At 53.8% G+C, this 25,835-nt stretch overlaps 3 protein-coding genes across 3 annotated transcripts in view; all 3 read left to right on the forward strand.

Moving 5' to 3' along the window:
- The first annotated feature begins 128 nt into the window (after positions 1 to 128).
- LOC134677905 (GTPase-activating protein CdGAPr-like) lies at positions 129 to 3,903 on the forward strand. The gene is made up of 4 exons (XM_063536350.1): positions 129 to 238; positions 1,504 to 1,595; positions 2,448 to 2,505; positions 3,746 to 3,903. Exons 1-4 carry the CDS (start codon positions 160 to 162, stop codon positions 3,874 to 3,876), a joined length of 360 nt encoding a protein of 119 aa, XP_063392420.1. The 5' UTR covers positions 129 to 159; the 3' UTR covers positions 3,877 to 3,903.
- Positions 3,904 to 3,992: 89 nt separating this feature from the next.
- On the forward strand, positions 3,993 to 10,354 carry LOC134677809 (GTPase-activating protein CdGAPr-like). The gene is made up of 9 exons (XM_063536236.1): positions 3,993 to 4,018; positions 4,161 to 4,310; positions 4,453 to 4,602; positions 4,891 to 5,040; positions 5,183 to 5,332; positions 6,369 to 6,547; positions 8,198 to 8,381; positions 9,132 to 9,260; positions 10,171 to 10,354. The coding sequence occupies exons 1-9, from the start codon at positions 3,993 to 3,995 to the stop codon at positions 10,352 to 10,354; spliced, it is 1,302 nt and encodes a 433-aa protein (XP_063392306.1).
- A 220-nt stretch (positions 10,355 to 10,574) lies between these two features.
- Positions 10,575 to 25,835, forward strand: part of LOC134677810 (GTPase-activating protein CdGAPr-like) — a 43,162-nt gene continuing 27,901 nt past the window's right edge. The window contains exons 1-2 of the mRNA XM_063536238.1: positions 10,575 to 10,643; positions 12,418 to 12,507. Of these exons, the coding sequence (XP_063392308.1) occupies positions 10,575 to 10,643; positions 12,418 to 12,507 (159 nt within the window). The remainder of the gene's footprint in view (positions 10,644 to 12,417; positions 12,508 to 25,835) is intronic.

Raw genomic sequence — 25,835 nt, forward strand, 5'->3', positions numbered from 1 at the left:
ACTGATTCCACACTCTGACCTCCACTGATGCACAGCGGCTACTCTGGCCTGCACCGATGAACAACTGCCACGTGTCCGTAATAACACAAGTACACTATGTAATAAAGGTGAGGGAGATGGAGAGACGAGACGGAGTACAGGAGTCTCATAGCGGACTATATGCACCATCTGTCCATTATAGCGGACGACTCCATCAACTGCGGACCAGTTCTTAATTGGCTACAGATGGACAACAAAGGTAAGCGTATAAAAGTACATTACATAATTAGAAAACATTTCATAAAAGACTTTCCTGGTTCATCATTCTGACCTTCACCGATGAACACCTGCCAGGCGTCCGGGCCCGCTACTCTGATCTATACCGATGAACAACTGCCAGGTCCTTGAAACATTATAAACTATTAGCCCGTCAATTTGACTAACACTGTCAGGTCAGCTGCCAGGCGCCCGGACTTGTGTGATGTACGGGTTTCCAAAATTACGGAAAAACAAAATAAATAAATAAAATTCAGTCACTTCTCGTATTTTTTATGGAAATCAATTTTTTTCTATTCTCAGAATAGGATTTTTTGTGATTTTTTCCTGATATTTCCTAGAAGTTTCTGGAAATTTCCAACAATATATACACTTTACAACACTTTGGAGTTGAAACTCTAGGTCCATGGGGTCCCAGCGCGCATAAGTTGTTCGCAGAAATCGCGAAGCGTCTGGTTGACGTAACTGGTGACCGAAGAGCTGGCGGCTACCTCGCACAACGTATCAGCATTGCGATACAGCGAGGAAATGCCGCCAGCATCCTTGATACTAGGGAATGCAAATCGGTTATTTTCGGTTATTTTTTGTATGTAAATAATCGGTTATTAACCGAAACCGTGGTTATTTCCATACAAAAAATAACCGATTTGCATTCCCTGCTTGATACAATGCCTCAGGGGCCTATTTTAGATTTAAGCTTGTTATTAATTTCGTTTAGTAGTACCACTGTATATACACGGTGTAACATGAGCAAACCGAATAATTTTAACAGCGTATTCCTGATCATATTTAGAGACAAAAATGTCCTATAAACTTTTTTGAAATTCGCCTAGTTTCAGAGATATTATTAATTTAAAAAAAAACAAGTTTTTATTGTTACATAGTGTAAAAGGCCTTTTTGATGGTGATGTTGCTGCTATGGGACGTAGTCTAAATATCCTTATTGATAGATGTCAAAAAGTGACAAGTAACACTTTGCAAAAAGTAGGTTCTACGAAAAAAAAATGTAAAAATCAATTTTAAGTGACAAGTTTACCAATAAAATTTATTTTTTATGTACAAATACATTAAAAAAATTGAAACAACGAAACAAAAAAAAATAATTTTTTTTTGTCGAAATTGACCTAAATATATATTACATTTTTTACTTCTTTTGACCTCAGATATGCGTGGTTAAAATTATTCGGTTTCCTCATGTTACACCGTGTATATTGTATGTAAATAAATGAGTATAATGTACATTTTCAGGGCACAAACTGCTGGTGGCTAACGAGGATTCTAGTTCCATAAACACGCCCGCCGTCGCCGCCGCCTATTCAGTACGAAAATACGTCTCACAGGTATAAATAAAATTTTTGGAAAAAAATCATTTTTGGTACATGCTTTTATCGCTGACTGTACTTTTCTTACGACAGACAGCTAATACTCATCGAGACAATTCTAAAAACCCCTAACACAATTAGGTTGCGTTGCTTCATCACAGAGTTCCTATGGCCACCTCCTGTCTCCATCATCAGATCAGCTCGATGGTACCATAATATTGCATTGTCATCCGATTTGATCCGATCCGATCCGAAACCGGAAAGTGGATCAAATTTAACTTGCAAGATTTGATTACAGACAGACAGACAGACAGACAACGGTCAGATGAAGCTAAATAAAAGCTTGTAAAAATACAATACAAGGGGAGGGGTCATCCATTACATACATCATACGATTAGGGGGGGGGGGGGTCAAGAAAATGTGACATGTTGTGACAAGGGGGAGGGGGGAGGCACAAACTTTGTGACGTCACTTTAAGTACATCACTAACAAAAAAATATATTTAAATTATTTTATTCGCTGTACGGTTAAAAAAGTGTTTTGAACGACAATCGTTTTTATTCGTTTAATTTTCTGTCCCAATCAGTGTTGGGTTATAAAATTACTAATATTACTTTTGTCAAAAATATTTTGATAAAATATTAAATAAATGTTTGCTGATTTCGTAGAATAAATGTGACGTCACACCAGGGGGGAGGGGTTCGCCAAATATGACCAAGTGTGACAAGGAGGGAGGGGTCAAAAAACTTAGAAATTCGTGTGATGTAATTAATGGATGACCCCCAAGTGCGAAAAATAGGAAATTCGCAACAAGTGGCTATTCATTGAAACAAGACATAATTATATTTATGAAACATTTGTTTTCGCAGGCGAGGGACGAAATCAGCTTCGAAGTTGGCGATATGATCTCAATAATAGACATGCCTGGTAAGTGTATTGATGTTGTATTTAACCCGTGGAGCGCCCTAGTATCACACATGTGACACTAACTCAATTTGGATCGTCGCGACTCGGTATCAGACGTCTGTTACCACAGATCAATATGGATCGTCGCGACTCGGTATCAGACGTCTGTTACCACAGATCAATATGGATCGTCGCGACTCGGTATCAGACGTCTGTTACCACAGATCAATATGGATCAAATTTCATTGCATCAATTTGTTGTATAATGATCTTTCGACGGATTATTACAACAATATTATCTTGTCTTAACTTTGAATAATATATAAGAGCGTGCGACTTTCGATCCGGAGGCCGCGGGTTCAAACCCCGTCTTGTACTAATGAGTTTTTCGGAACTTATGTACGACTACGAAATATCATTTGTGACGTCCCACGGGTAAAGGTACCTTATGGCGGTTGGCGCTTACGCTATTATTAACGCCGCTCCAATATTATTGCGGCGCTATGCGACGTTAGCGCCGGCCGCCATAAGGTACCTTTTTCTGTGGAGCGTCACATTTGATATTTACCAGTCGCTTTTCGGTGAAGGAAAACATTGTGAGGAAACCGGACTAATCCCAATAAGGTCTGGTTTATCCTCTGGGTTAGAACGTCAGATGGCAGTCGCTTTCGTAAAATCTAATGTCTACGCCAATTCTTGGGATTAGTTGCCAAGCGGACTCCAGGCTCCCATGAGCCGTGGAAAAATGCCTGGATAATGCGAGAAAGATGATGAACTTTGAATAATATGGATTGTGGTGATAATAAACCAAGAAATTCTGTATACTGCAAAACGTAATTCAAGACCAAAAAAAGTAAGAAATGTTTCCACTTTTTTACTAGCGCGTCTTGTATTTATGTAAAAATAAATAAATAAATAAAAGTACTTTTATAAATAGTAGGAGTAAAATTACTAATGAATAAATTATCTTAGCGTGATTATTTATCAAAAGGAATTTACAATTTTAGAAACAAATTATTGCAATGGCAACATTGTCTCACTTTTTTTGGTCTTGAATTACGTTTACCAGTATACTTACATGTGTCTTTCTATGTGTGTGTGTGTGTGTGTGTGTGTGTGTGCGTGCGTGCGTGTGTGCGTGCGTGCGTGCGTGCGTGAGTGCGTGTGTGTGTGTGTATGAAAGGCTATTGTACAAACTGCATGTAGAAATCAGTCCTTCGTCTATTGAACAATTTGATAATTTACTTGTTTGCGTCCCCAGGTCCTCAAGAGTCAACATGGTGGCGCGGCAAGCGCGGGTTCCGGGTCGGATTCTTCCCGCACCACTGCGTGGCTGTGATCGGGGATAAAGTCCCCAGGCACATGACGCAGCCTCCGCCTATAGTCGGGTGAGTGTCCTCTCTCCGGGTCCTCGAGAGTCAATATGGTGGCGCGGCAAGCGCGGGTTCCGGGTCGGATTCTTCCCGCACCACTGCGTGGCCGTGATCGGGGATAAAGTCCCCCGGCACATGACGCAGCCTCCGCCTATAGTCGGGTGAGTGTCCTCTCTCCGGGTCCTCGAGAGTCAATATGGTGGCGCGGCAAGCGCGGGTTCCGGGTCGGATTCTTCCCGCACCACTGCGTGGCCGTGATCGGGGATAAAGTCCCCCGGCACATGACGCAGCCTCCGCCTATAGTCGGGTGAGTGTCCTGTCTCCGGGTCCTCGAGAGTCAACATGGTGGCGCGGCAAGCGCGGGTTCCGGGTCGGATTCTTCCCGCACCACTGCGTGGCCGTGATCGGGGATAAAGTCCCCCGGCACATGACGCAGCCTCCGCCTGTAGTCGGGTGAGTGTCCTCTCTCCGGGTCCTCGAGAGTCAACATGGTGGCGCGGCAAGCGCGGGTTCCGGGTCGGACTCTTCCCGCACCACTGCGTGGCTGTGATCGGGGATAAAGTCCCCAGGCACATGACGCAGCCTCCGCCTATAGTCGGGTGAGTGTCCTGTCTCCGGGTCCTCGAGAGTCAACATGGTGGCGCGGCAAGCGCGGGTTCCGGGTCGGATTCTTCCCGCACCACTGCGTGGCCGTGATCGGGGATAAAGTCCCCCGGCACATGACGCAGCCTCCGCCTATAGTCGGGTGAGTGTCCTGTCTCCGGGTCCTCGAGAGTCAACATGGTGGCGCGGCAAGCGCGGGTTCCGGGTCGGATTCTTCCCGCACCACTGCGTGGCCGTGATCAGGGATAAAGTCCCCCGGCACATGACGCAGCCTCCGCCTGTAGTCGGGTGAGTGTCCTCTCTCCGGGTCCTCGAGAGTCAACATGGTGGCGCGGCAAGCGCGGGTTCCGGGTCGGACTCTTCCCGCACCACTGCGTGGCTGTGATCGGGGATAAAGTCCCCAGGCACATGACGCAGCCTCCGCCTATAGTCGGGTGAGTGTCCTGTCTCCGGGTCCTCGAGAGTCAACATGGTGGCGCGGCAAGCGCGGGTTCCGGGTCGGATTCTTCCCGCACCACTGCGTGGCCGTGATCGGGGATAAAGTCCCCCGGCACATGACGCAGCCTCCGCCTATAGTCGGGTGAGTGTCCTGTCTCCGGGTCCTCGAGAGTCAACATGGTGGCGCGGCAAGCGCGGGTTCCGGGTCGGATTCTTCCCGCACCACTGCGTGGCCGTGATCGGGGATAAAGTCCCCCGGCACATGACGCAGCCTCCGCCTATAGTCGGGTGAGTGTCCTGTCTCCGGGTCCTCAAGAGTCAACATGGTGGCGCGGCAAGCGCGAGTTCCGGGTCGGACTCTTCCCGCACCACTGCGTGGCCGTGATCGGGGATAAAGTCCCCAGGCACATGACGCAGCCTCCGCCTGTAGTCGGGTGAGTGTCCTGTCTTATCACAGTTATCACCTTCTATAGGGCATGGCACACTGCGTCCGATTTGCACGTCGGAATGCGAATCGGACGCAGTGTGCCATGCCCCTACAGCAGCGGTGGCTATTTAGTATGTAATATTGACAAATGACAATGTCTGATAAAGTCATAAAAATTAACAAAGTGCGGCCCGCGTCCAATTTGTTAACTACTATGTGGCCCTTGGCTGCTAAAAGGTTGCCGACCGCTGCCGCTGCAGCCGCTGCAGCTGCCCCTACAGCAAAAGCACAGTATAAAAAGCGTGGTGCTAAATGAATCTTAGAAATTAAATCAGCGTTAACAAAATTAGTTACAACATTTTAACTAATCAATTAATGGGGTTTACCGGTCGAAGTATTTCGCAGATCGCGCCAGTCAAGCCCTAGAACTTTGTGAAATTTTACGGGCAGGATGCCAACCCTTAAAGGGTGTCCAAACTTTTTTACCTGAGGGCCATATTGCGCCTCAGAAACTTTCGCGCGGGCCATCGTCGGTTATTGCGCGGAGGGTGTCTGGTTGCTGCTGTTAGGAACAGTTCCACTCTCAATGAATGCTGAACCCCGCGGGCCGGATTGGAACGCGTCGCGGGCCGTATTTGGCCCTGACGGTCATGACGTAAAACAGTAAGAAACATTATTTATTACAAGCTTTTATTTAGTTTCACCTGACCGTTGTATGTCTGTCTGTCTGTGTGTAATCAAATCTTGCAATTTAAATTTGATCCATCTCCCGGTTTCCGATTGAGCTGAAATTTTGCATACATACGTAAGTCGAGTGACAATGCAATATTATGGTTTCATCGAGCTGATCTGATGATGGAGACCGGAGGTGGCCATAGGAACTATGTGATAAAACAACGAAACCTAATTGTGTTTGGGGTTTTTAGAATTGTCTCGATGAGCATTAGTTACCTGAGGAAAGAAAAGTACAGTCAGCGATAAAACCTTGTACCAAAAATGAAATTTTTGCCAAAAACTTATTTTAATAAAATTTTGTTTTACAGGTCCGTAGCAGTGGCACCAATAAAGCCGGTACTTCGGAAACACGGAAAATTGATTTCCCTGTTCAGAAGTTTTATACTGTCCCGCCCTTCGAGACGGCGGCTCAAGCAGCAGGGCATCCTGAGGGAGCGAGTGTTCGGCTGTGACCTTGGGGAGCATCTACTCAACTTCGAACATGATGGTGTGTTTTATTTAATTAGTTAGCACGGGTTAACAAATTATACATCTAAACCTTCCTCAAGAATCATTTTATTGATTGGTGAAAACCGCATGAAAATCCGTTCAGTAGTTTTTGAGTTTATCGCGAACATACAAACACACAGACAGACGCGGCGTTTCATACTTTCACGGCGCTCGAGAAGCCGGCTTAAATAGCAAAGAAACGCTATTTCAAGCGTGTAACGATAAGTCTAACGTCTGTTTACATTAGAGATGCCTGGAATAGTGATTTTGGTCGAATACTGAATATTCGGCATCTCTCTCGACCGAAGCTGAACATGTGCATGACTTGCGAACATTTTGAGTCACAATTATTTTGAAAACTGTTCGCCAATACCAAAACGCCGAATACCGAATAGTTGCCGAATATTCGTGGTATCTCTAGTTTACATGGTTTCTAGTACGAGGGTCGCACTGAAATATTCGGGAATGGGACACTTAGAAATAACATAATAGAAAGAGGCATATAATTTATAAAAATGTAACTCTTTATAAAACTTTTAAGGTATATTCCATTTGGTTGTCATTTGTATTTAAGAATTACTGGCAATTTGAAAATTGTATGTCGAACATTATTTGAATTTTTGGCCAAGTGATTTTTCGGATCATATTTTTAAACGGTTTTCAATATACCCTCAGCGAATAAATAAAAGTTACAATGGGCTTCTGTTATTTTTTTATGAACTAGAGTTCATCGTACGCTCGTTTGCAGTTAAAAATAAATATGAAAGTCACTTTCATTTTATCCCATGGGTGATCTTAAAGAAGCATGTCATTCCAAAGCGACGTCAAAAATTAAAATCGCATTTGTGCTGTTAATTAAAAAGACTGCCAAAAAAGTTGCATATCGGCAGATTTCGACATTCCTAAATATTCATATGACAACAGTAAAAAAATCTTTTATATATATATACATTTAAAAAAAACTTCAATTCCGTTGGCTACTCCACGAATTTCATACAAAACCACTAAGGCCCCAAAATCGCCATACAAAAAGGACTTTGGGATTATGAGCCGTGTGCATTACAGAATGATTACTTTCAAAAGAAAATTTATATGCGTGGTCAGTTTGAGTTTAAGTATGCATTAAAATAAAGATTGACTGTCTAGATGCGACAGATTTCTCTATTCCCGACATTTTCAGTGCAACCCTCGTAGGACCAACATTTTTTTTATTAGCCTCTGTGTGTGTCCCACTGCTGGGCAAAGGCCTCCCCTCTCCCTTTTCAATCCATGTGCTGAGCGAGATCCCGCCTATCCCGCTGGAATGCATCCAGGTCATCCCGCCATCTCTTTCTTGGTCTGCCTCTGCCTCGACTATACTTCTTTTTTTTTAGCATTAGTAATTAGGTAAACAATCTTCATGTGTCTTTTAATTGAAAAACACATTTTAAAAATAAGTTACGGCAAATATGTAACAATTATGAATCTAATATGATCATATATATTCTTCTGCTTTCATAAGTAACAGTTATTGATTTTTAAAAAGCGTTTTTCAATTAAAAGACATGCCAAGATCGCTTACCTTCTTTCAAGTTCTTTCTAATGCTAAAAAAAAACGAACTATACCCTGGGACCAAAATAAACGAATTAATTTGATATTTGTCGACAGTGCCCCTAGTCCTGGTGGAGTGCGCTAAGGCCATCGAAGCCCGGGGCGCCGTGGACGGCATCTACCGGCTGTCGGGGGGCTCGGGCCTCACGCAGCGCCTGCGCGCCGCCTTCGACAGCGGCGAGGCCCCCGACCTGCCGCAGGACCCGCACGCCACGGCCTCGCTACTCAAGATGTACTTCAGGTCAGTTGAAGACACGAGCACAGAGTAATAATAGGTAAAAAAAACAACAGGTTGCACTCCGGGAGTGCCGACAGAAGTGAAAACTCAAAGACTAGTCCAAAATGTCTACAGCACTATGTGTAATTTTATTGACCCATCCTCCTTTCTATTGAAAAACTTTAGTTCCGATATTGCTGGCCACTGAGCTTAAATTTGTAGCGTTAATTGTTTAAAATTCGAGTAGAACCTTGCCGACCTCGCATCTAAATATATTTGGTCATGATATTTTGAGTTTTATTCACCAGTACTAGAGTTCACTTTTATTAGGGATTTCATCAAGATGTACCTTTATTGAATTATATTTGAGTGATATAATGTAACTGTGAGATCCTCGTATTTCAGCCCGTACAAGATTAGACTATTGAGCTTTATTGCTTAATATAAAAGTCCAGTTTTAAATAATTGACCTGATTATGATACGTTATGACTAAAGTTCTTTAGTGAACAACATTGTCCGTGACACATGACGTCAGCGTTACGTTACGCGTTACACTGAATCGAGATTATCATTTTTTCCCCACCTCAAAAAGTGCTCAGCGCCGCTAAAGAAGTTTTCACTTCAAAAAAGCGGCCAAGTGTGAGTCGGACTCGCCCATTAGATGTACCGCGTGAACCAAGTAAGTAAGTAAGTAAGTACTAACAATTAGATTTTCCAATCTATACAGGTATCCAACAGTATCCGTATAATGAAAGTAATATTTTTATTTTCAGAGAACTGCCAAACCCGCTCTGCACGTACCAGCTATATGAAAGCTTCGTGTCAGCTGTCCAGACAGAGGAATCCAAACGGCTGAAAGCGGTCAGAGATGTCGTGGTCAAGCTACCACCACCACATTACAGGTCAGTCAATTTGACAGTACATTAGTACCCTTACAGTGTGGGTTTAAAAAACAATATACATATTTGTTAATGGACATTTCTATTTAAAGTTGTACCAAAAACATTTTGTTTTAGAATGGGAATTTTTATATTATTTCTACTCAAAATCCTGTGGGCGCCCAACGAGCCTTTACCATTTTTACTGAGAAAAAGTGCCCATAAAAATTTGGGCAAGTCTGTTTGGTTACGGTTTTCAATACAACCTTCTGTGACCGTAACAAAATGGACAACAAAAATTGTATGAAACTTTTGGGGACACTTTATTTGTCGTATTGGGATCGAAAGAGCTCGTGATTCTGTGTGGAAATAATTTAACATTTCCAAAATCTAAAACACAAGTCGGGGGTCCAACTTTAAATAGAAATGGCTAAATATAAATTAAAATGTTGATATAAACGTGCTCATTACATTAAAATATAAATTAATTTTGATTTTAAAATTAAATTAAACCAAACTAAAATTATCTATTGAGTATACGAATGAGAAAATATGCGGCGTCAGTGTACGCAACAGTTTCGATCTCATACAAAAATATGACGGATTTCCGAATTTTTTCAATGTGAAAGTTTCGCAATTTTGGAAACTTTCCAAAGCAAATCATTATACTCGTGCGATTTACAGGCTGGCCTGATTGACGAGCGAATGAGGCCACTAAAATTAAGCAAACGTGTTTTTGTCATTGTTCGGTTTGGCAACGTTGCATTTCCTTTGGTTCAGTGTACCATGGGTTCATTGTGTACCCTACACCTTCTTACGAGAGGAATGGAAAAAGTGGTCTAAAAAATACATTAGGAAAGAAAGATAAGAAAAACTAAAATTGTCTTCGCATAATTACGCTGAAAAAGGTTTAACTTTTCTTGTCACTTTTCAGAACGCTAGCGTACCTAATGCGTCATCTCCGCCGCGTGTCGCTACTAGGAGACGTGACGGGCATGACGGCACGCAACATGGCCATCGTGTGGGCGCCCAACTTGCTCCGCTCTCCCCGCCCGCAGCACGCGCTACAACACGTCTCTGTGCAGGTGAGCCTTGTGATGTACCACGCTAGAACCTGATGCGTCACCGCCGCGTGTCGCTACTAGGAGACGTGACGGGCATGACGGCACGCAACATGGCCATCGTGTGGGCGCCCAACTTGCTCCGCTCTCCCCGCCCGCAGCACGCGCTACAACACGTCTCTGTGCAGGTGAGCCTTGTGATGTACCACGCTAGAACCTGATGCGTCACCGCCGCGTGTCGCTACTAGGAGACGTGACGGGCATGACGGCACGCAACATGGCCATCGTGTGGGCGCCCAACTTGCTCCGCTCTCCCCGCCCGCAGCACGCGCTGCAACACGTCTCGGTACAGGTACTTTTTTTTTTATTAAGTACAACCACATCGTATGTATTACATATGTCGCATTACAATAGAACCAAAGTACTTCACCTGATACAGTACGACAATTATGGAGTATATAGCGTTGTCTAAGTATAATATTGGGAACGAGTTTAAACTATAAAAACATAAAAAAAACATTAAATTTTAAATAATTAACTAATACCTATATACATTATTTACAATTTTGCGACAATCCTTAAACAAATAATTACAAATACTAATAATTTAATACAGATTATACTTATTTCTTGGAACTAAATATTATTTTTGGCAATATCTTAGATTTAAATGTGGGTAGACGGTCATGTGGTACTTAAGACATAATCATTTTATAGACATAATTAATAACACAGACATGTTTAATTTTTATTGAGGTTTCCAAGATCCGGCATCAGATAGTAACAACAAAAAAGCAATTATAACCCTAGTAAGACATTTAGTGGGCAGACCCCCCACAAGGTGGACTGACGACCTGCGGTAAAGGTCGCGGGAGTCCGCTGGATGCGGGTGGCGCAAGACCGGTCATTGTGGCACTCTGGGGGAGGCCTATGTTCAGCAGTGGACGTCCTCTGGCTGATATGATGATGATGAAGACATTAAAAAAAAAAACAACGGGTTGCACTCCGGGAGTGCCGACAGAAGTGAAAACTCAATGACAAAATATCTGCAGCACTATGTATAGTTGACCCATCCTCCTTTCTATTGAAAAACTTTAGTTCCGAAATTGCTGGTCAGTGAGCTTGTTTAAAATTCGAAATTCAAATTTGTAGCGTTAATTGTTTAAAAATCGAATAGAAATTGTAAAGTTATACCTTGCAGACCTCGCATCTAAATATATTTGGTCATGATATTTTGAGTTTTATTCACCAGTACTAGAGTTCACTTTTATTAGCGATTTCATCAAGATGTAGCTTTATTGAATTATATTTGAGTGATATAATGTAACTGTGAGATCCTCGTATTTCAGCCCGTACAAGATTAGAACATTGAGCTTTATTGCTTAATATAAACTTCCAGTTTTAAATAATTGACCTGATTATGATACGTTATGACTAAAGTTCTTTGGTGAATAACATTGTCCGTCACACGTGACGTCAGCGCGTTACGCGTTACGCTGTCGCGAGTTTATCATTTTATCCCCACCTCAAAAAGTGCTCAGCGCCGCTAAAGAAGTTTTCACCTCAGCAGCTCGAACAAGGGTACTTGGCTTCTTAAAAACAGTGAGCAAAATGCGATTTTGCTCACAGATTCAGTTTGTCTCACTCAGTGAGCAAAATCGCATTTCGCTCACTAAGTGAGACAAAATGAGTGAGCAAAATCGTATTTTGCTCACTAAGTGAGACAAAATGAGTGAGCAAAATCGCATTTTGATCACTGAGTGAGACAAAATGTCGTTCAAGTGACCTTTATAGTCAAATGTCATTTCAACATGCGGGGTCTAATACAAGTTCGATATACTTGGGTTCTATTATCTCTGTGCCTCTAGGTATGTTCTCACTGCTTAGGGTGAAAAATTTTGTGTACTACACGAGATCAAAGTTATTTACATCTCGTGCGCTTTTGAATCCCTTACTACGCTCAAGATTCTAAATTAGAGATATAGAATAAATTATAGAATCTTTCGCTTGCACGGGACTCAATATAAGCACTCGAAGAAATATCAAACTTTGATCTCTTGTTGTACAAATAACTATTTCACTTCAAAAATAGGCGAATCGAGTTGTACTGTTTGTTGCAGGCGGTGGTAACGGAATTCCTGATCTGTTACGCGGAGGAACTTTTCGCCGAGGAGCAAGACTGGGATTCCGGACCGGAGTCGCTCAATTCGGTGAGTTAATCTTCTATAGCCTCCTAAGGCCCAGCCATACAAATGGAAAATGCATAATTAGCCACAGAAATTTGAACCTACAAAGTAGGAAATAGAGTTGATTTTGCGTTGTTCAAAAACTGAACGAAACAAAGCAAAAACAACTCTGTTCCAATCGAATATGATTTAAATTTCATTGAATTGGATAAGTACTATAGGTAGACCCTTGGGCCTTAGGAGGATAAGGGCCGTGCGCGTTGGAAGTCTGCCATCTTGTGGTCTGAATCGGAACCATACACGGTGTAACATGAGGAAACCGAATAATTTTAACCACGCATTTCTGAAGTCAAAAGAAGGAAAAAAATTAATATGAGTTTAGGTCAATTTCGCCAAAAAAAATTGTTTTTTTAATTTTTTTAATGTATTTGTACATAAAAATTAAATGTTACAGTCAGCAGCGGAGTTGCTAAGCGGCGAGGTGTTCAAAATTACCTTGGCATGATCTTATAACAATAAAGTCGCGTCAAGATCATTTTGAACACCCCGCCCGCTTAGCAACTTTTGCTGCTGTCTGTATTAAAATATAATCGTTTTGTATTTGTGTAGGATCAGTTGGAACATGTCGAGCTGAGAGGTCACGACTCGTGCCGCCGTCCGAAGAGCTTACCACTCAACCCACCTACTAAACTACTCAGGTAATGGCCACTTGTAGTAACTGGCCACACCAAAATAGAATATTCACCTATAAATCTTCTTCTTCTTCGGGGTCATCCATTAATTACGTCACACCAATTTCTAGGGTTTTGACCCCTCCCCCCCCCCCCTCTTGTCACACTTGGTCACATTTGGCAAACCCCTCCCCCCCTAGTGTGACGTCACATTTTTTCTACGAAATCGCCAAATCGAATCAAGTATGTACCTAAGTATTATTAATATTTTATCAAAATATTTTTGACGATATAAATATTAGTAATTTTATAACCCAAAACTGCTTAGGAAAGAAAATTAAACGATTAAAACTATTTTCGTTTTAAAAACTTGTTATTTAAATGTACAGCGAACTAAATAATTTAAATAAATTTTCGGTTACTGATGAAGTTAAAGTGACGTAACAAAGTTTGTGTCTCCCCCCCTCCCCCATGTCACAATATGTCACATTTTCTTGACCCCCTCCCTCCCCCTAAACGTGTGACGTAATTAATGGATGACCCCTTCTTCCTCGCGTTATCCCGGCATTTTGCCACGGCTCACATAGGAGCCTGGGGTCCGCTTGACAACTAATCCCATGATTTGACGTAGGCACTAGTTTTTAAGAAAGCGACTGCCATCTGACCTTCCAACCCAGAGGGGAAACTAGGCCTTATTGGGATTAGTCCGGTTTCCTCACGATGTTTTCCTTCACCGAAAAGCGACTGGTAAATATCAAATGATATTTCGTATATAAGTTCCGAAAAACTCATTGGTACGAGCCGGGGTTTGAACCCGCGACCTCCGGATTGCAAGTCGCACGCTCTTACCGCTAGGCCACCAGCACTCAGGCCAGGCAAAATAGAATATTAACCTATGAATAGAATTCATTTTAGTATAAGGTGGCCAGCTATTGAAACTTTATACAAAATAAAAAGGTCTTTTTTTTGTTTGTGATGAAATTGGCTTGATTTAAAAGTTTCATTGTACATTAGAAATTTCGCTTTTATTTTATCCGACCCTACCGTATATAATAGTATTTTATGCAATCGTTGTTTAAGAGAGGTCAAAAAAGGCGAGTGGCGTGAGTTCGGCTTCGTCTCAAATTGTTAATAAAGACGCCACGAGTATTTTTTGACTCAGTTAAACAACGTTGCATACAATACTTTTTCTACGACCAAGCATTTACTTTGAAATAAAATTGTAAATTTAACAAATATTTTTAAATCAAGAAGTAGCAAAAATGGAGGGTACCGGCGGGAAAAGAATGAATGAATGAATAAAATTTAAAAAAAATGTCTATGGTTCACTTATTTGTCAGAGATGACATTTAAAATAAGGTTGGCAACACTGTATTTCATTCAATATTTTTTAAGTGGTTATTTATTATACGAAGTATCGTAAAATCGCCAAAAAGATACTGCGTGTATGCACAAATTTTTTTTGGGGAATAGACTAAACGCTCGTCTTGACAACTATAAGGTAGGGTTTTAAAGGTGTGTGTACGACCCTTTAAATGACAAATAAAAGTACGGGAGTAGAAAATAGTACATTATTGTCGAGGCTCGGAAGTAGCTACTTGCAGGCTGAGGATTCGTTTTAAACGGACGACCTTGGGAGTCCGTTTAATTGAATCCGAAGCCAGCAAGTAGCCTTCCAGCCGAGTCATATATAGTGCTTTTCTCAAAAATGGTGCAAGAAATACAAATATCATAGAAATATTTTACAAAACCAACGTTCTTACTTATATATTTTCACAGAAAAAAGCCCTTCCCGCCATTTTATTTTTTTAATAAATAAAATAGAAGTGTATTTTTCTGCCGAAAATACGCCAACCTATTTGAGACAGCTAAATAGTCGCGGTACTAATCATCTGTTTGGCTGTTTAATGAGTCTGTGCCTTCATTTGATATGGCCATTTCGACTTTTAAAAAGTTTGGAACTCGACAAATAATGGAATTTGTATGCAACATTGCAGTCCCAAAATCGAGACTGCAATGTTTTTAACTTTTTAATTTTTGTCTGACCATAAACTACGCGCTTCGCGACCAATTTTTTAGACCGCAAAGTCGACTTTGCCGTCCATTTTTGAGAAAAATACTATTATGTCGTCTTATGTCTGTATTGTGTTTCAGTCTGGAGGAGGCCCGGCGGCGCGAGAAGTGCACGTCGACGGGGCAGAGCCCCCGCCTGCCGCCGCCCTCGGGCGCCATCGCCGCCGCCGCGCGCGCCGGCCCGCAGCTGCGGCCCGCGGGCCACCTGCGGCCCAAGTACATCGAGGTAACCCATACGTTACACCGGCGATACTCTACCGCGGCTAGGTGGCCCGGCAGGTGATCCTGGTTTATATACGAGAAGTGCACGTCGACGGGGCAGAGCCCCCGCCTGCCGCCGCCCTCGGGCGCCATCGCCGCCGCCGCGCGCGCCGGCCCGCAGCTGCGGCCCGCGGGCCACCTGCGGCCCAAGTACATCGAGGTAACCCATACGTTACACCGGCGATACTCTACCGCGGCTAGGTGGCCCGGCAGGTGATCCTGGTTTATATACGAGAAGTGCACGTCGACGGGGCAGAGCCCCCGCCTGCCGCCGCCCTCGGGCGCCATCGCCGCCGCCGCGCGCGCCGGCCCGCAGCTGCGGCCCGCGGGCCACCTGCGGCCCAAGTACATCGAGGTAACCCATACGTTACACCGGCGATACTCTACCGCGGCTAGGTGGCCCGGCAGGTGATCCTGGTTTATATACGAGAAGTGCACGTCGACGGGGCAGAGCCCCCGCCTGCCGCCGCCCTCGGGCGCCATCGCCGCCGCCGCGCGCGCCGGCCCGCAGCTGCGGCCCGCGGGCCACCTGCGGCCCAAGTACATCGAGGTAACCCATACGTTACACCGGCGATACTCTACCGCGGCTAGGTGGCCCGGCAGGTGATCCTGGTTTATATACGAGAAGTGCACGTCGACGGGGCAGAGCCCCCGCCTGCCGCCGCCCTCGGGCGCCATCGCCGCCGCCGCGCGCGCCGGCCCGCAGCTGCGGCCCGCGGGCCACCTGCGGCCCAAGTACATCGAGGTAACCCATACGTTACACCGGCGATACTCTACCGCGGCTAGGTGGCCCGGCAGGTGATCCTGGTTTATATACGAGAAGTGCACGTCGACGGGGCAGAGCCCCCGCCTGCCGCCGCCCTCGGGCGCCATCGCCGCCGCCGCGCGCGCCGGCCCGCAGCTGCGGCCCGCGGGCCACCTGCGGCCCAAGTACATCGAGGTAACCCATACGTTACACCGGCGATACTCTACCGCGGCTAGGTGGCCCGGCAGGTGATCCTGGTTTATATACGAGAAGTGCACGTCGACGGGGCAGAGCCCCCGCCTGCCGCCGCCCTCGGGCGCCATCGCCGCCGCCGCGCGCGCCGGCCCGCAGCTGCGGCCCGCGGGCCACCTGCGGCCCAAGTACATCGAGGTAACCCATACGTTACACCGGCGATACTCTACCGCGGCTAGGTGGCCCGGCAGGTGATCCTGGTTTATATACGAGAAGTGCACGTCGACGGGGCAGAGCCCCCGCCTGCCGCCGCCCTCGGGCGCCATCGCCGCCGCCGCGCGCGCCGGCCCGCAGCTGCGGCCCGCGGGCCACCTGCGGCCCAAGTACATCGAGGTAACCCATACGTTACACCGGCGATACTCTACCGCGGCTAGGTGGCCCGGCAGGTGATCCTGGTTTATATACGAGAAGTGCACGTCGACGGGGCAGAGCCCCCGCCTGCCGCCGCCCTCGGGCGCCATCGCCGCCGCCGCGCGCGCCGGCCCGCAGCTGCGGCCCGCGGGCCACCTGCGGCCCAAGTACATCGAGGTAACCCATACGTTACACCGGCGATACTCTACCGCGGCTAGGTGGCCCGGCAGGTGATCCTGGTTTATATACGAGAAGTGCACGTCGACGGGGCAGAGCCCCCGCCTGCCGCCGCCCTCGGGCGCCATCGCCGCCGCCGCGCGCGCCGGCCCGCAGCTGCGGCCCGCGGGCCACCTGCGGCCCAAGTACATCGAGGTAACCCATACGTTACACCGGCGATACTCTACCGCGGCTAGGTGGCCCGGCAGGTGATCCTGGTTTATATACGAGAAGTGCACGTCGACGGGGCAGAGCCCCCGCCTGCCGCCGCCCTCGGGCGCCATCGCCGCCGCCGCGCGCGCCGGCCCGCAGCTGCGGCCCGCGGGCCACCTGCGGCCCAAGTACATCGAGGTAACCCATACGTTACACCGGCGATACTCTACCGCGGCTAGGTGGCCCGGCAGGTGATCCTGGTTTATATACGAGAAGTGCACGTCGACGGGGCAGAGCCCCCGCCTGCCGCCGCCCTCGGGCGCCATCGCCGCCGCCGCGCGCGCCGGCCCGCAGCTGCGGCCCGCGGGCCACCTGCGGCCCAAGTACATCGAGGTAACCCATACGTTACACCGGCGATACTCTACCGCGGCTAGGTGGCCCGGCAGGTGATCCTGGTTTATATACGAGAAGTGCACGTCGACGGGGCAGAGCCCCCGCCTGCCGCCGCCCTCGGGCGCCATCGCCGCCGCCGCGCGCGCCGGCCCGCAGCTGCGGCCCGCGGGCCACCTGCGGCCCAAGTACATCGAGGTAACCCATACGTTACACCGGCGATACTCTACCGCGGCTAGGTGGCCCGGCAGGTGATCCTGGTTTATATACGAGAAGTGCACGTCGACGGGGCAGAGCCCCCGCCTGCCGCCGCCCTCGGGCGCCATCGCCGCCGCCGCGCGCGCCGGCCCGCAGCTGCGGCCCGCGGGCCACCTGCGGCCCAAGTACATCGAGGTAACCCATACGTTACACCGGCGATACTCTACCGCGGCTAGGTGGCCCGGCAGGTGATCCTGGTTTATATACGAGAAGTGCACGTCGACGGGGCAGAGCCCCCGCCTGCCGCCGCCCTCGGGCGCCATCGCCGCCGCCGCGCGCGCCGGCCCGCAGCTGCGGCCCGCGGGCCACCTGCGGCCCAAGTACATCGAGGTAACCCATACGTTACACCGGCGATACTCTACCGCGGCTAGGTGGCCCGGCAGGTGATCCTGGTTTATATACGAGAAGTGCACGTCGACGGGGCAGAGCCCCCGCCTGCCGCCGCCCTCGGGCGCCATCGCCGCCGCCGCGCGCGCCGGCCCGCAGCTGCGGCCCGCGGGCCACCTGCGGCCCAAGTACATCGAGGTAACCCATACGTTACACCGGCGATACTCTACCGCGGCTAGGTGGCCCGGCAGGTGATCCTGGTTTATATACGAGAAGTGCACGTCGACGGGGCAGAGCCCCCGCCTGCCGCCGCCCTCGGGCGCCATCGCCGCCGCCGCGCGCGCCGGCCCGCAGCTGCGGCCCGCGGGCCACCTGCGGCCCAAGTACATCGAGGTAACCCATACGTTACACCGGCGATACTCTACCGCGGCTAGGTGGCCCGGCAGGTGATCCTGGTTTATATACGAGAAGTGCACGTCGACGGGGCAGAGCCCCCGCCTGCCGCCGCCCTCGGGCGCCATCGCCGCCGCCGCGCGCGCCGGCCCGCAGCTGCGGCCCGCGGGCCACCTGCGGCCCAAGTACATCGAGGTAACCCATACGTTACACCGGCGATACTCTACCGCGGCTAGGTGGCCCGGCAGGTGATCCTGGTTTATATACGAGAAGTGCACGTCGACGGGGCAGAGCCCCCGCCTGCCGCCGCCCTCGGGCGCCATCGCCGCCGCCGCGCGCGCCGGCCCGCAGCTGCGGCCCGCGGGCCACCTGCGGCCCAAGTACATCGAGGTAACCCATACGTTACACCGGCGATACTCTACCGCGGCTAGGTGGCCCGGCAGGTGATCCTGGTTTATATACGAGAAGTGCACGTCGACGGGGCAGAGCCCCCGCCTGCCGCCGCCCTCGGGCGCCATCGCCGCCGCCGCGCGCGCCGGCCCGCAGCTGCGGCCCGCGGGCCACCTGCGGCCCAAGTACATCGAGGTAACCCATACGTTACACCGGCGATACTCTACCGCGGCTAGGTGGCCCGGCAGGTGATCCTGGTTTATATACGAGAAGTGCACGTCGACGGGGCAGAGCCCCCGCCTGCCGCCGCCCTCGGGCGCCATCGCCGCCGCCGCGCGCGCCGGCCCGCAGCTGCGGCCCGCGGGCCACCTGCGGCCCAAGTACATCGAGGTAACCCATACGTTACACCGGCGATACTCTACCGCGGCTAGGTGGCCCGGCAGGTGATCCTGGTTTATATACGAGAAGTGCACGTCGACGGGGCAGAGCCCCCGCCTGCCGCCGCCCTCGGGCGCCATCGCCGCCGCCGCGCGCGCCGGCCCGCAGCTGCGGCCCGCGGGCCACCTGCGGCCCAAGTACATCGAGGTAACCCATACGTTACACCGGCGATACTCTACCGCGGCTAGGTGGCCCGGCAGGTGATCCTGGTTTATATACGAGAAGTGCACGTCGACGGGGCAGAGCCCCCGCCTGCCGCCGCCCTCGGGCGCCATCGCCGCCGCCGCGCGCGCCGGCCCGCAGCTGCGGCCCGCGGGCCACCTGCGGCCCAAGTACATCGAGGTAACCCATACGTTACACCGGCGATACTCTACCGCGGCTAGGTGGCCCGGCAGGTGATCCTGGTTTATATACGAGAAGTGCACGTCGACGGGGCAGAGCCCCCGCCTGCCGCCGCCCTCGGGCGCCATCGCCGCCGCCGCGCGCGCCGGCCCGCAGCTGCGGCCCGCGGGCCACCTGCGGCCCAAGTACATCGAGGTAACCCATACGTTACACCGGCGATACTCTACCGCGGCTAGGTGGCCCGGCAGGTGATCCTGGTTTATATACGAGAAGTGCACGTCGACGGGGCAGAGCCCCCGCCTGCCGCCGCCCTCGGGCGCCATCGCCGCCGCCGCGCGCGCCGGCCCGCAGCTGCGGCCCGCGGGCCACCTGCGGCCCAAGTACATCGAGGTAACCCATACGTTACACCGGCGATACTCTACCGCGGCTAGGTGGCCCGGCAGGTGATCCTGGTTTATATACGAGAAGTGCACGTCGACGGGGCAGAGCCCCCGCCTGCCGCCGCCCTCGGGCGCCATCGCCGCCGCCGCGCGCGCCGGCCCGCAGCTGCGGCCCGCGGGCCACCTGCGGCCCAAGTACATCGAGGTAACCCATACGTTACACCGGCGATACTCTACCGCGGCTAGGTGGCCCGGCAGGTGATCCTGGTTTATATACGAGAAGTGCACGTCGACGGGGCAGAGCCCCCGCCTGCCGCCGCCCTCGGGCGCCATCGCCGCCGCCGCGCGCGCCGGCCCGCAGCTGCGGCCCGCGGGCCACCTGCGGCCCAAGTACATCGAGGTAACCCATACGTTACACCGGCGATACTCTACCGCGGCTAGGTGGCCCGGCAGGTGATCCTGGTTTATATACGAGAAGTGCACGTCGACGGGGCAGAGCCCCCGCCTGCCGCCGCCCTCGGGCGCCATCGCCGCCGCCGCGCGCGCCGGCCCGCAGCTGCGGCCCGCGGGCCACCTGCGGCCCAAGTACATCGAGGTAACCCATACGTTACACCGGCGATACTCTACCGCGGCTAGGTGGCCCGGCAGGTGATCCTGGTTTATATACGAGAAGTGCACGTCGACGGGGCAGAGCCCCCGCCTGCCGCCGCCCTCGGGCGCCATCGCCGCCGCCGCGCGCGCCGGCCCGCAGCTGCGGCCCGCGGGCCACCTGCGGCCCAAGTACATCGAGGTAACCCATACGTTACACCGGCGATACTCTACCGCGGCTAGGTGGCCCGGCAGGTGATCCTGGTTTATATACGAGAAGTGCACGTCGACGGGGCAGAGCCCCCGCCTGCCGCCGCCCTCGGGCGCCATCGCCGCCGCCGCGCGCGCCGGCCCGCAGCTGCGGCCCGCGGGCCACCTGCGGCCCAAGTACATCGAGGTAACCCATACGTTACACCGGCGATACTCTACCGCGGCTAGGTGGCCCGGCAGGTGATCCTGGTTTATATACGAGAAGTGCACGTCGACGGGGCAGAGCCCCCGCCTGCCGCCGCCCTCGGGCGCCATCGCCGCCGCCGCGCGCGCCGGCCCGCAGCTGCGGCCCGCGGGCCACCTGCGGCCCAAGTACATCGAGGTAACCCATACGTTACACCGGCGATACTCTACCGCGGCTAGGTGGCCCGGCAGGTGATCCTGGTTTATATACGAGAAGTGCACGTCGACGGGGCAGAGCCCCCGCCTGCCGCCGCCCTCGGGCGCCATCGCCGCCGCCGCGCGCGCCGGCCCGCAGCTGCGGCCCGCGGGCCACCTGCGGCCCAAGTACATCGAGGTAACCCATACGTTACACCGGCGATACTCTACCGCGGCTAGGTGGCCCGGCAGGTGATCCTGGTTTATATACGAGAAGTGCACGTCGACGGGGCAGAGCCCCCGCCTGCCGCCGCCCTCGGGCGCCATCGCCGCCGCCGCGCGCGCCGGCCCGCAGCTGCGGCCCGCGGGCCACCTGCGGCCCAAGTACATCGAGGTAACCCATACGTTACACCGGCGATACTCTACCGCGGCTAGGTGGCCCGGCAGGTGATCCTGGTTTATATACGAGAAGTGCACGTCGACGGGGCAGAGCCCCCGCCTGCCGCCGCCCTCGGGCGCCATCGCCGCCGCCGCGCGCGCCGGCCCGCAGCTGCGGCCCGCGGGCCACCTGCGGCCCAAGTACATCGAGGTAACCCATACGTTACACCGGCGATACTCTACCGCGGCTAGGTGGCCCGGCAGGTGATCCTGGTTTATATACGAGAAGTGCACGTCGACGGGGCAGAGCCCCCGCCTGCCGCCGCCCTCGGGCGCCATCGCCGCCGCCGCGCGCGCCGGCCCGCAGCTGCGGCCCGCGGGCCACCTGCGGCCCAAGTACATCGAGGTAACCCATACGTTACACCGGCGATACTCTACCGCGGCTAGGTGGCCCGGCAGGTGATCCTGGTTTATATACGAGAAGTGCACGTCGACGGGGCAGAGCCCCCGCCTGCCGCCGCCCTCGGGCGCCATCGCCGCCGCCGCGCGCGCCGGCCCGCAGCTGCGGCCCGCGGGCCACCTGCGGCCCAAGTACATCGAGGTAACCCATACGTTACACCGGCGATACTCTACCGCGGCTAGGTGGCCCGGCAGGTGATCCTGGTTTATATACGAGAAGTGCACGTCGACGGGGCAGAGCCCCCGCCTGCCGCCGCCCTCGGGCGCCATCGCCGCCGCCGCGCGCGCCGGCCCGCAGCTGCGGCCCGCGGGCCACCTGCGGCCCAAGTACATCGAGGTAACCCATACGTTACACCGGCGATACTCTACCGCGGCTAGGTGGCCCGGCAGGTGATCCTGGTTTATATACGAGAAGTGCACGTCGACGGGGCAGAGCCCCCGCCTGCCGCCGCCCTCGGGCGCCATCGCCGCCGCCGCGCGCGCCGGCCCGCAGCTGCGGCCCGCGGGCCACCTGCGGCCCAAGTACATCGAGGTAACCCATACGTTACACCGGCGATACTCTACCGCGGCTAGGTGGCCCGGCAGGTGATCCTGGTTTATATACGAGAAGTGCACGTCGACGGGGCAGAGCCCCCGCCTGCCGCCGCCCTCGGGCGCCATCGCCGCCGCCGCGCGCGCCGGCCCGCAGCTGCGGCCCGCGGGCCACCTGCGGCCCAAGTACATCGAGGTAACCCATACGTTACACCGGCGATACTCTACCGCGGCTAGGTGGCCCGGCAGGTGATCCTGGTTTATATACGAGAAGTGCACGTCGACGGGGCAGAGCCCCCGCCTGCCGCCGCCCTCGGGCGCCATCGCCGCCGCCGCGCGCGCCGGCCCGCAGCTGCGGCCCGCGGGCCACCTGCGGCCCAAGTACATCGAGGTAACCCATACGTTACACCGGCGATACTCTACCGCGGCTAGGTGGCCCGGCAGGTGATCCTGGTTTATATACGAGAAGTGCACGTCGACGGGGCAGAGCCCCCGCCTGCCGCCGCCCTCGGGCGCCATCGCCGCCGCCGCGCGCGCCGGCCCGCAGCTGCGGCCCGCGGGCCACCTGCGGCCCAAGTACATCGAGGTAACCCATACGTTACACCGGCGATACTCTACCGCGGCTAGGTGGCCCGGCAGGTGATCCTGGTTTATATACGAGAAGTGCACGTCGACGGGGCAGAGCCCCCGCCTGCCGCCGCCCTCGGGCGCCATCGCCGCCGCCGCGCGCGCCGGCCCGCAGCTGCGGCCCGCGGGCCACCTGCGGCCCAAGTACATCGAGGTAACCCATACGTTACACCGGCGATACTCTACCGCGGCTAGGTGGCCCGGCAGGTGATCCTGGTTTATATACGAGAAGTGCACGTCGACGGGGCAGAGCCCCCGCCTGCCGCCGCCCTCGGGCGCCATCGCCGCCGCCGCGCGCGCCGGCCCGCAGCTGCGGCCCGCGGGCCACCTGCGGCCCAAGTACATCGAGGTAACCCATACGTTACACCGGCGATACTCTACCGCGGCTAGGTGGCCCGGCAGGTGATCCTGGTTTATATACGAGAAGTGCACGTCGACGGGGCAGAGCCCCCGCCTGCCGCCGCCCTCGGGCGCCATCGCCGCCGCCGCGCGCGCCGGCCCGCAGCTGCGGCCCGCGGGCCACCTGCGGCCCAAGTACATCGAGGTAACCCATACGTTACACCGGCGATACTCTACCGCGGCTAGGTGGCCCGGCAGGTGATCCTGGTTTATATACGAGAAGTGCACGTCGACGGGGCAGAGCCCCCGCCTGCCGCCGCCCTCGGGCGCCATCGCCGCCGCCGCGCGCGCCGGCCCGCAGCTGCGGCCCGCGGGCCACCTGCGGCCCAAGTACATCGAGGTAACCCATACGTTACACCGGCGATACTCTACCGCGGCTAGGTGGCCCGGCAGGTGATCCTGGTTTATATACGAGAAGTGCACGTCGACGGGGCAGAGCCCCCGCCTGCCGCCGCCCTCGGGCGCCATCGCCGCCGCCGCGCGCGCCGGCCCGCAGCTGCGGCCCGCGGGCCACCTGCGGCCCAAGTACATCGAGGTAACCCATACGTTACACCGGCGATACTCTACCGCGGCTAGGTGGCCCGGCAGGTGATCCTGGTTTATATACGAGAAGTGCACGTCGACGGGGCAGAGCCCCCGCCTGCCGCCGCCCTCGGGCGCCATCGCCGCCGCCGCGCGCGCCGGCCCGCAGCTGCGGCCCGCGGGCCACCTGCGGCCCAAGTACATCGAGGTAACCCATACGTTACACCGGCGATACTCTACCGCGGCTAGGTGGCCCGGCAGGTGATCCTGGTTTATATACGAGAAGTGCACGTCGACGGGGCAGAGCCCCCGCCTGCCGCCGCCCTCGGGCGCCATCGCCGCCGCCGCGCGCGCCGGCCCGCAGCTGCGGCCCGCGGGCCACCTGCGGCCCAAGTACATCGAGGTAACCCATACGTTACACCGGCGATACTCTACCGCGGCTAGGTGGCCCGGCAGGTGATCCTGGTTTATATACGAGAAGTGCACGTCGACGGGGCAGAGCCCCCGCCTGCCGCCGCCCTCGGGCGCCATCGCCGCCGCCGCGCGCGCCGGCCCGCAGCTGCGGCCCGCGGGCCACCTGCGGCCCAAGTACATCGAGGTAACCCATACGTTACACCGGCGATACTCTACCGCGGCTAGGTGGCCCGGCAGGTGATCCTGGTTTATATACGAGAAGTGCACGTCGACGGGGCAGAGCCCCCGCCTGCCGCCGCCCTCGGGCGCCATCGCCGCCGCCGCGCGCGCCGGCCCGCAGCTGCGGCCCGCGGGCCACCTGCGGCCCAAGTACATCGAGGTAACCCATACGTTACACCGGCGATACTCTACCGCGGCTAGGTGGCCCGGCAGGTGATCCTGGTTTATATACGAGAAGTGCACGTCGACGGGGCAGAGCCCCCGCCTGCCGCCGCCCTCGGGCGCCATCGCCGCCGCCGCGCGCGCCGGCCCGCAGCTGCGGCCCGCGGGCCACCTGCGGCCCAAGTACATCGAGGTAACCCATACGTTACACCGGCGATACTCTACCGCGGCTAGGTGGCCCGGCAGGTGATCCTGGTTTATATACGAGAAGTGCACGTCGACGGGGCAGAGCCCCCGCCTGCCGCCGCCCTCGGGCGCCATCGCCGCCGCCGCGCGCGCCGGCCCGCAGCTGCGGCCCGCGGGCCACCTGCGGCCCAAGTACATCGAGGTAACCCATACGTTACACCGGCGATACTCTACCGCGGCTAGGTGGCCCGGCAGGTGATCCTGGTTTATATACGAGAAGTGCACGTCGACGGGGCAGAGCCCCCGCCTGCCGCCGCCCTCGGGCGCCATCGCCGCCGCCGCGCGCGCCGGCCCGCAGCTGCGGCCCGCGGGCCACCTGCGGCCCAAGTACATCGAGGTAACCCATACGTTACACCGGCGATACTCTACCGCGGCTAGGTGGCCCGGCAGGTGATCCTGGTTTATATACGAGAAGTGCACGTCGACGGGGCAGAGCCCCCGCCTGCCGCCGCCCTCGGGCGCCATCGCCGCCGCCGCGCGCGCCGGCCCGCAGCTGCGGCCCGCGGGCCACCTGCGGCCCAAGTACATCGAGGTAACCCATACGTTACACCGGCGATACTCTACCGCGGCTAGGTGGCC

The sequence above is a fragment of the Cydia fagiglandana genome, chromosome 27, assembly GCF_963556715.1.
Source record: "Cydia fagiglandana chromosome 27, ilCydFagi1.1, whole genome shotgun sequence".
In the NCBI taxonomy this organism is placed as follows: domain Eukaryota; kingdom Metazoa; phylum Arthropoda; class Insecta; order Lepidoptera; family Tortricidae; genus Cydia; species Cydia fagiglandana.

Coding starts and splice junctions, on each gene's coding strand:
- LOC134677809 (XM_063536236.1), top strand. CDS start 3,993: ATGACGCAGCCTCCGCCTATAGTCGG. Junction 4,019..4,160: donor CAGCCTCCGCCTATAGTCGG/GTGAGTGTCCTC, acceptor CTCCGCCTATAG/TCGGGTGAGTGTCCTGTCTC. Junction 6,548..8,197: donor ACTCAACTTCGAACATGATG/GTGTGTTTTATT, acceptor ATTTGTCGACAG/TGCCCCTAGTCCTGGTGGAG.
- LOC134677905 (XM_063536350.1), top strand. CDS start 160: ATGCACCATCTGTCCATTATAGCGGACGACTCCATCAACTGCGGACCA. Junction 239..1,503: donor GCTACAGATGGACAACAAAG/GTAAGCGTATAA, acceptor GTACATTTTCAG/GGCACAAACTGCTGGTGGCT. Junction 1,596..2,447: donor TACGAAAATACGTCTCACAG/GTATAAATAAAA, acceptor TTGTTTTCGCAG/GCGAGGGACGAAATCAGCTT.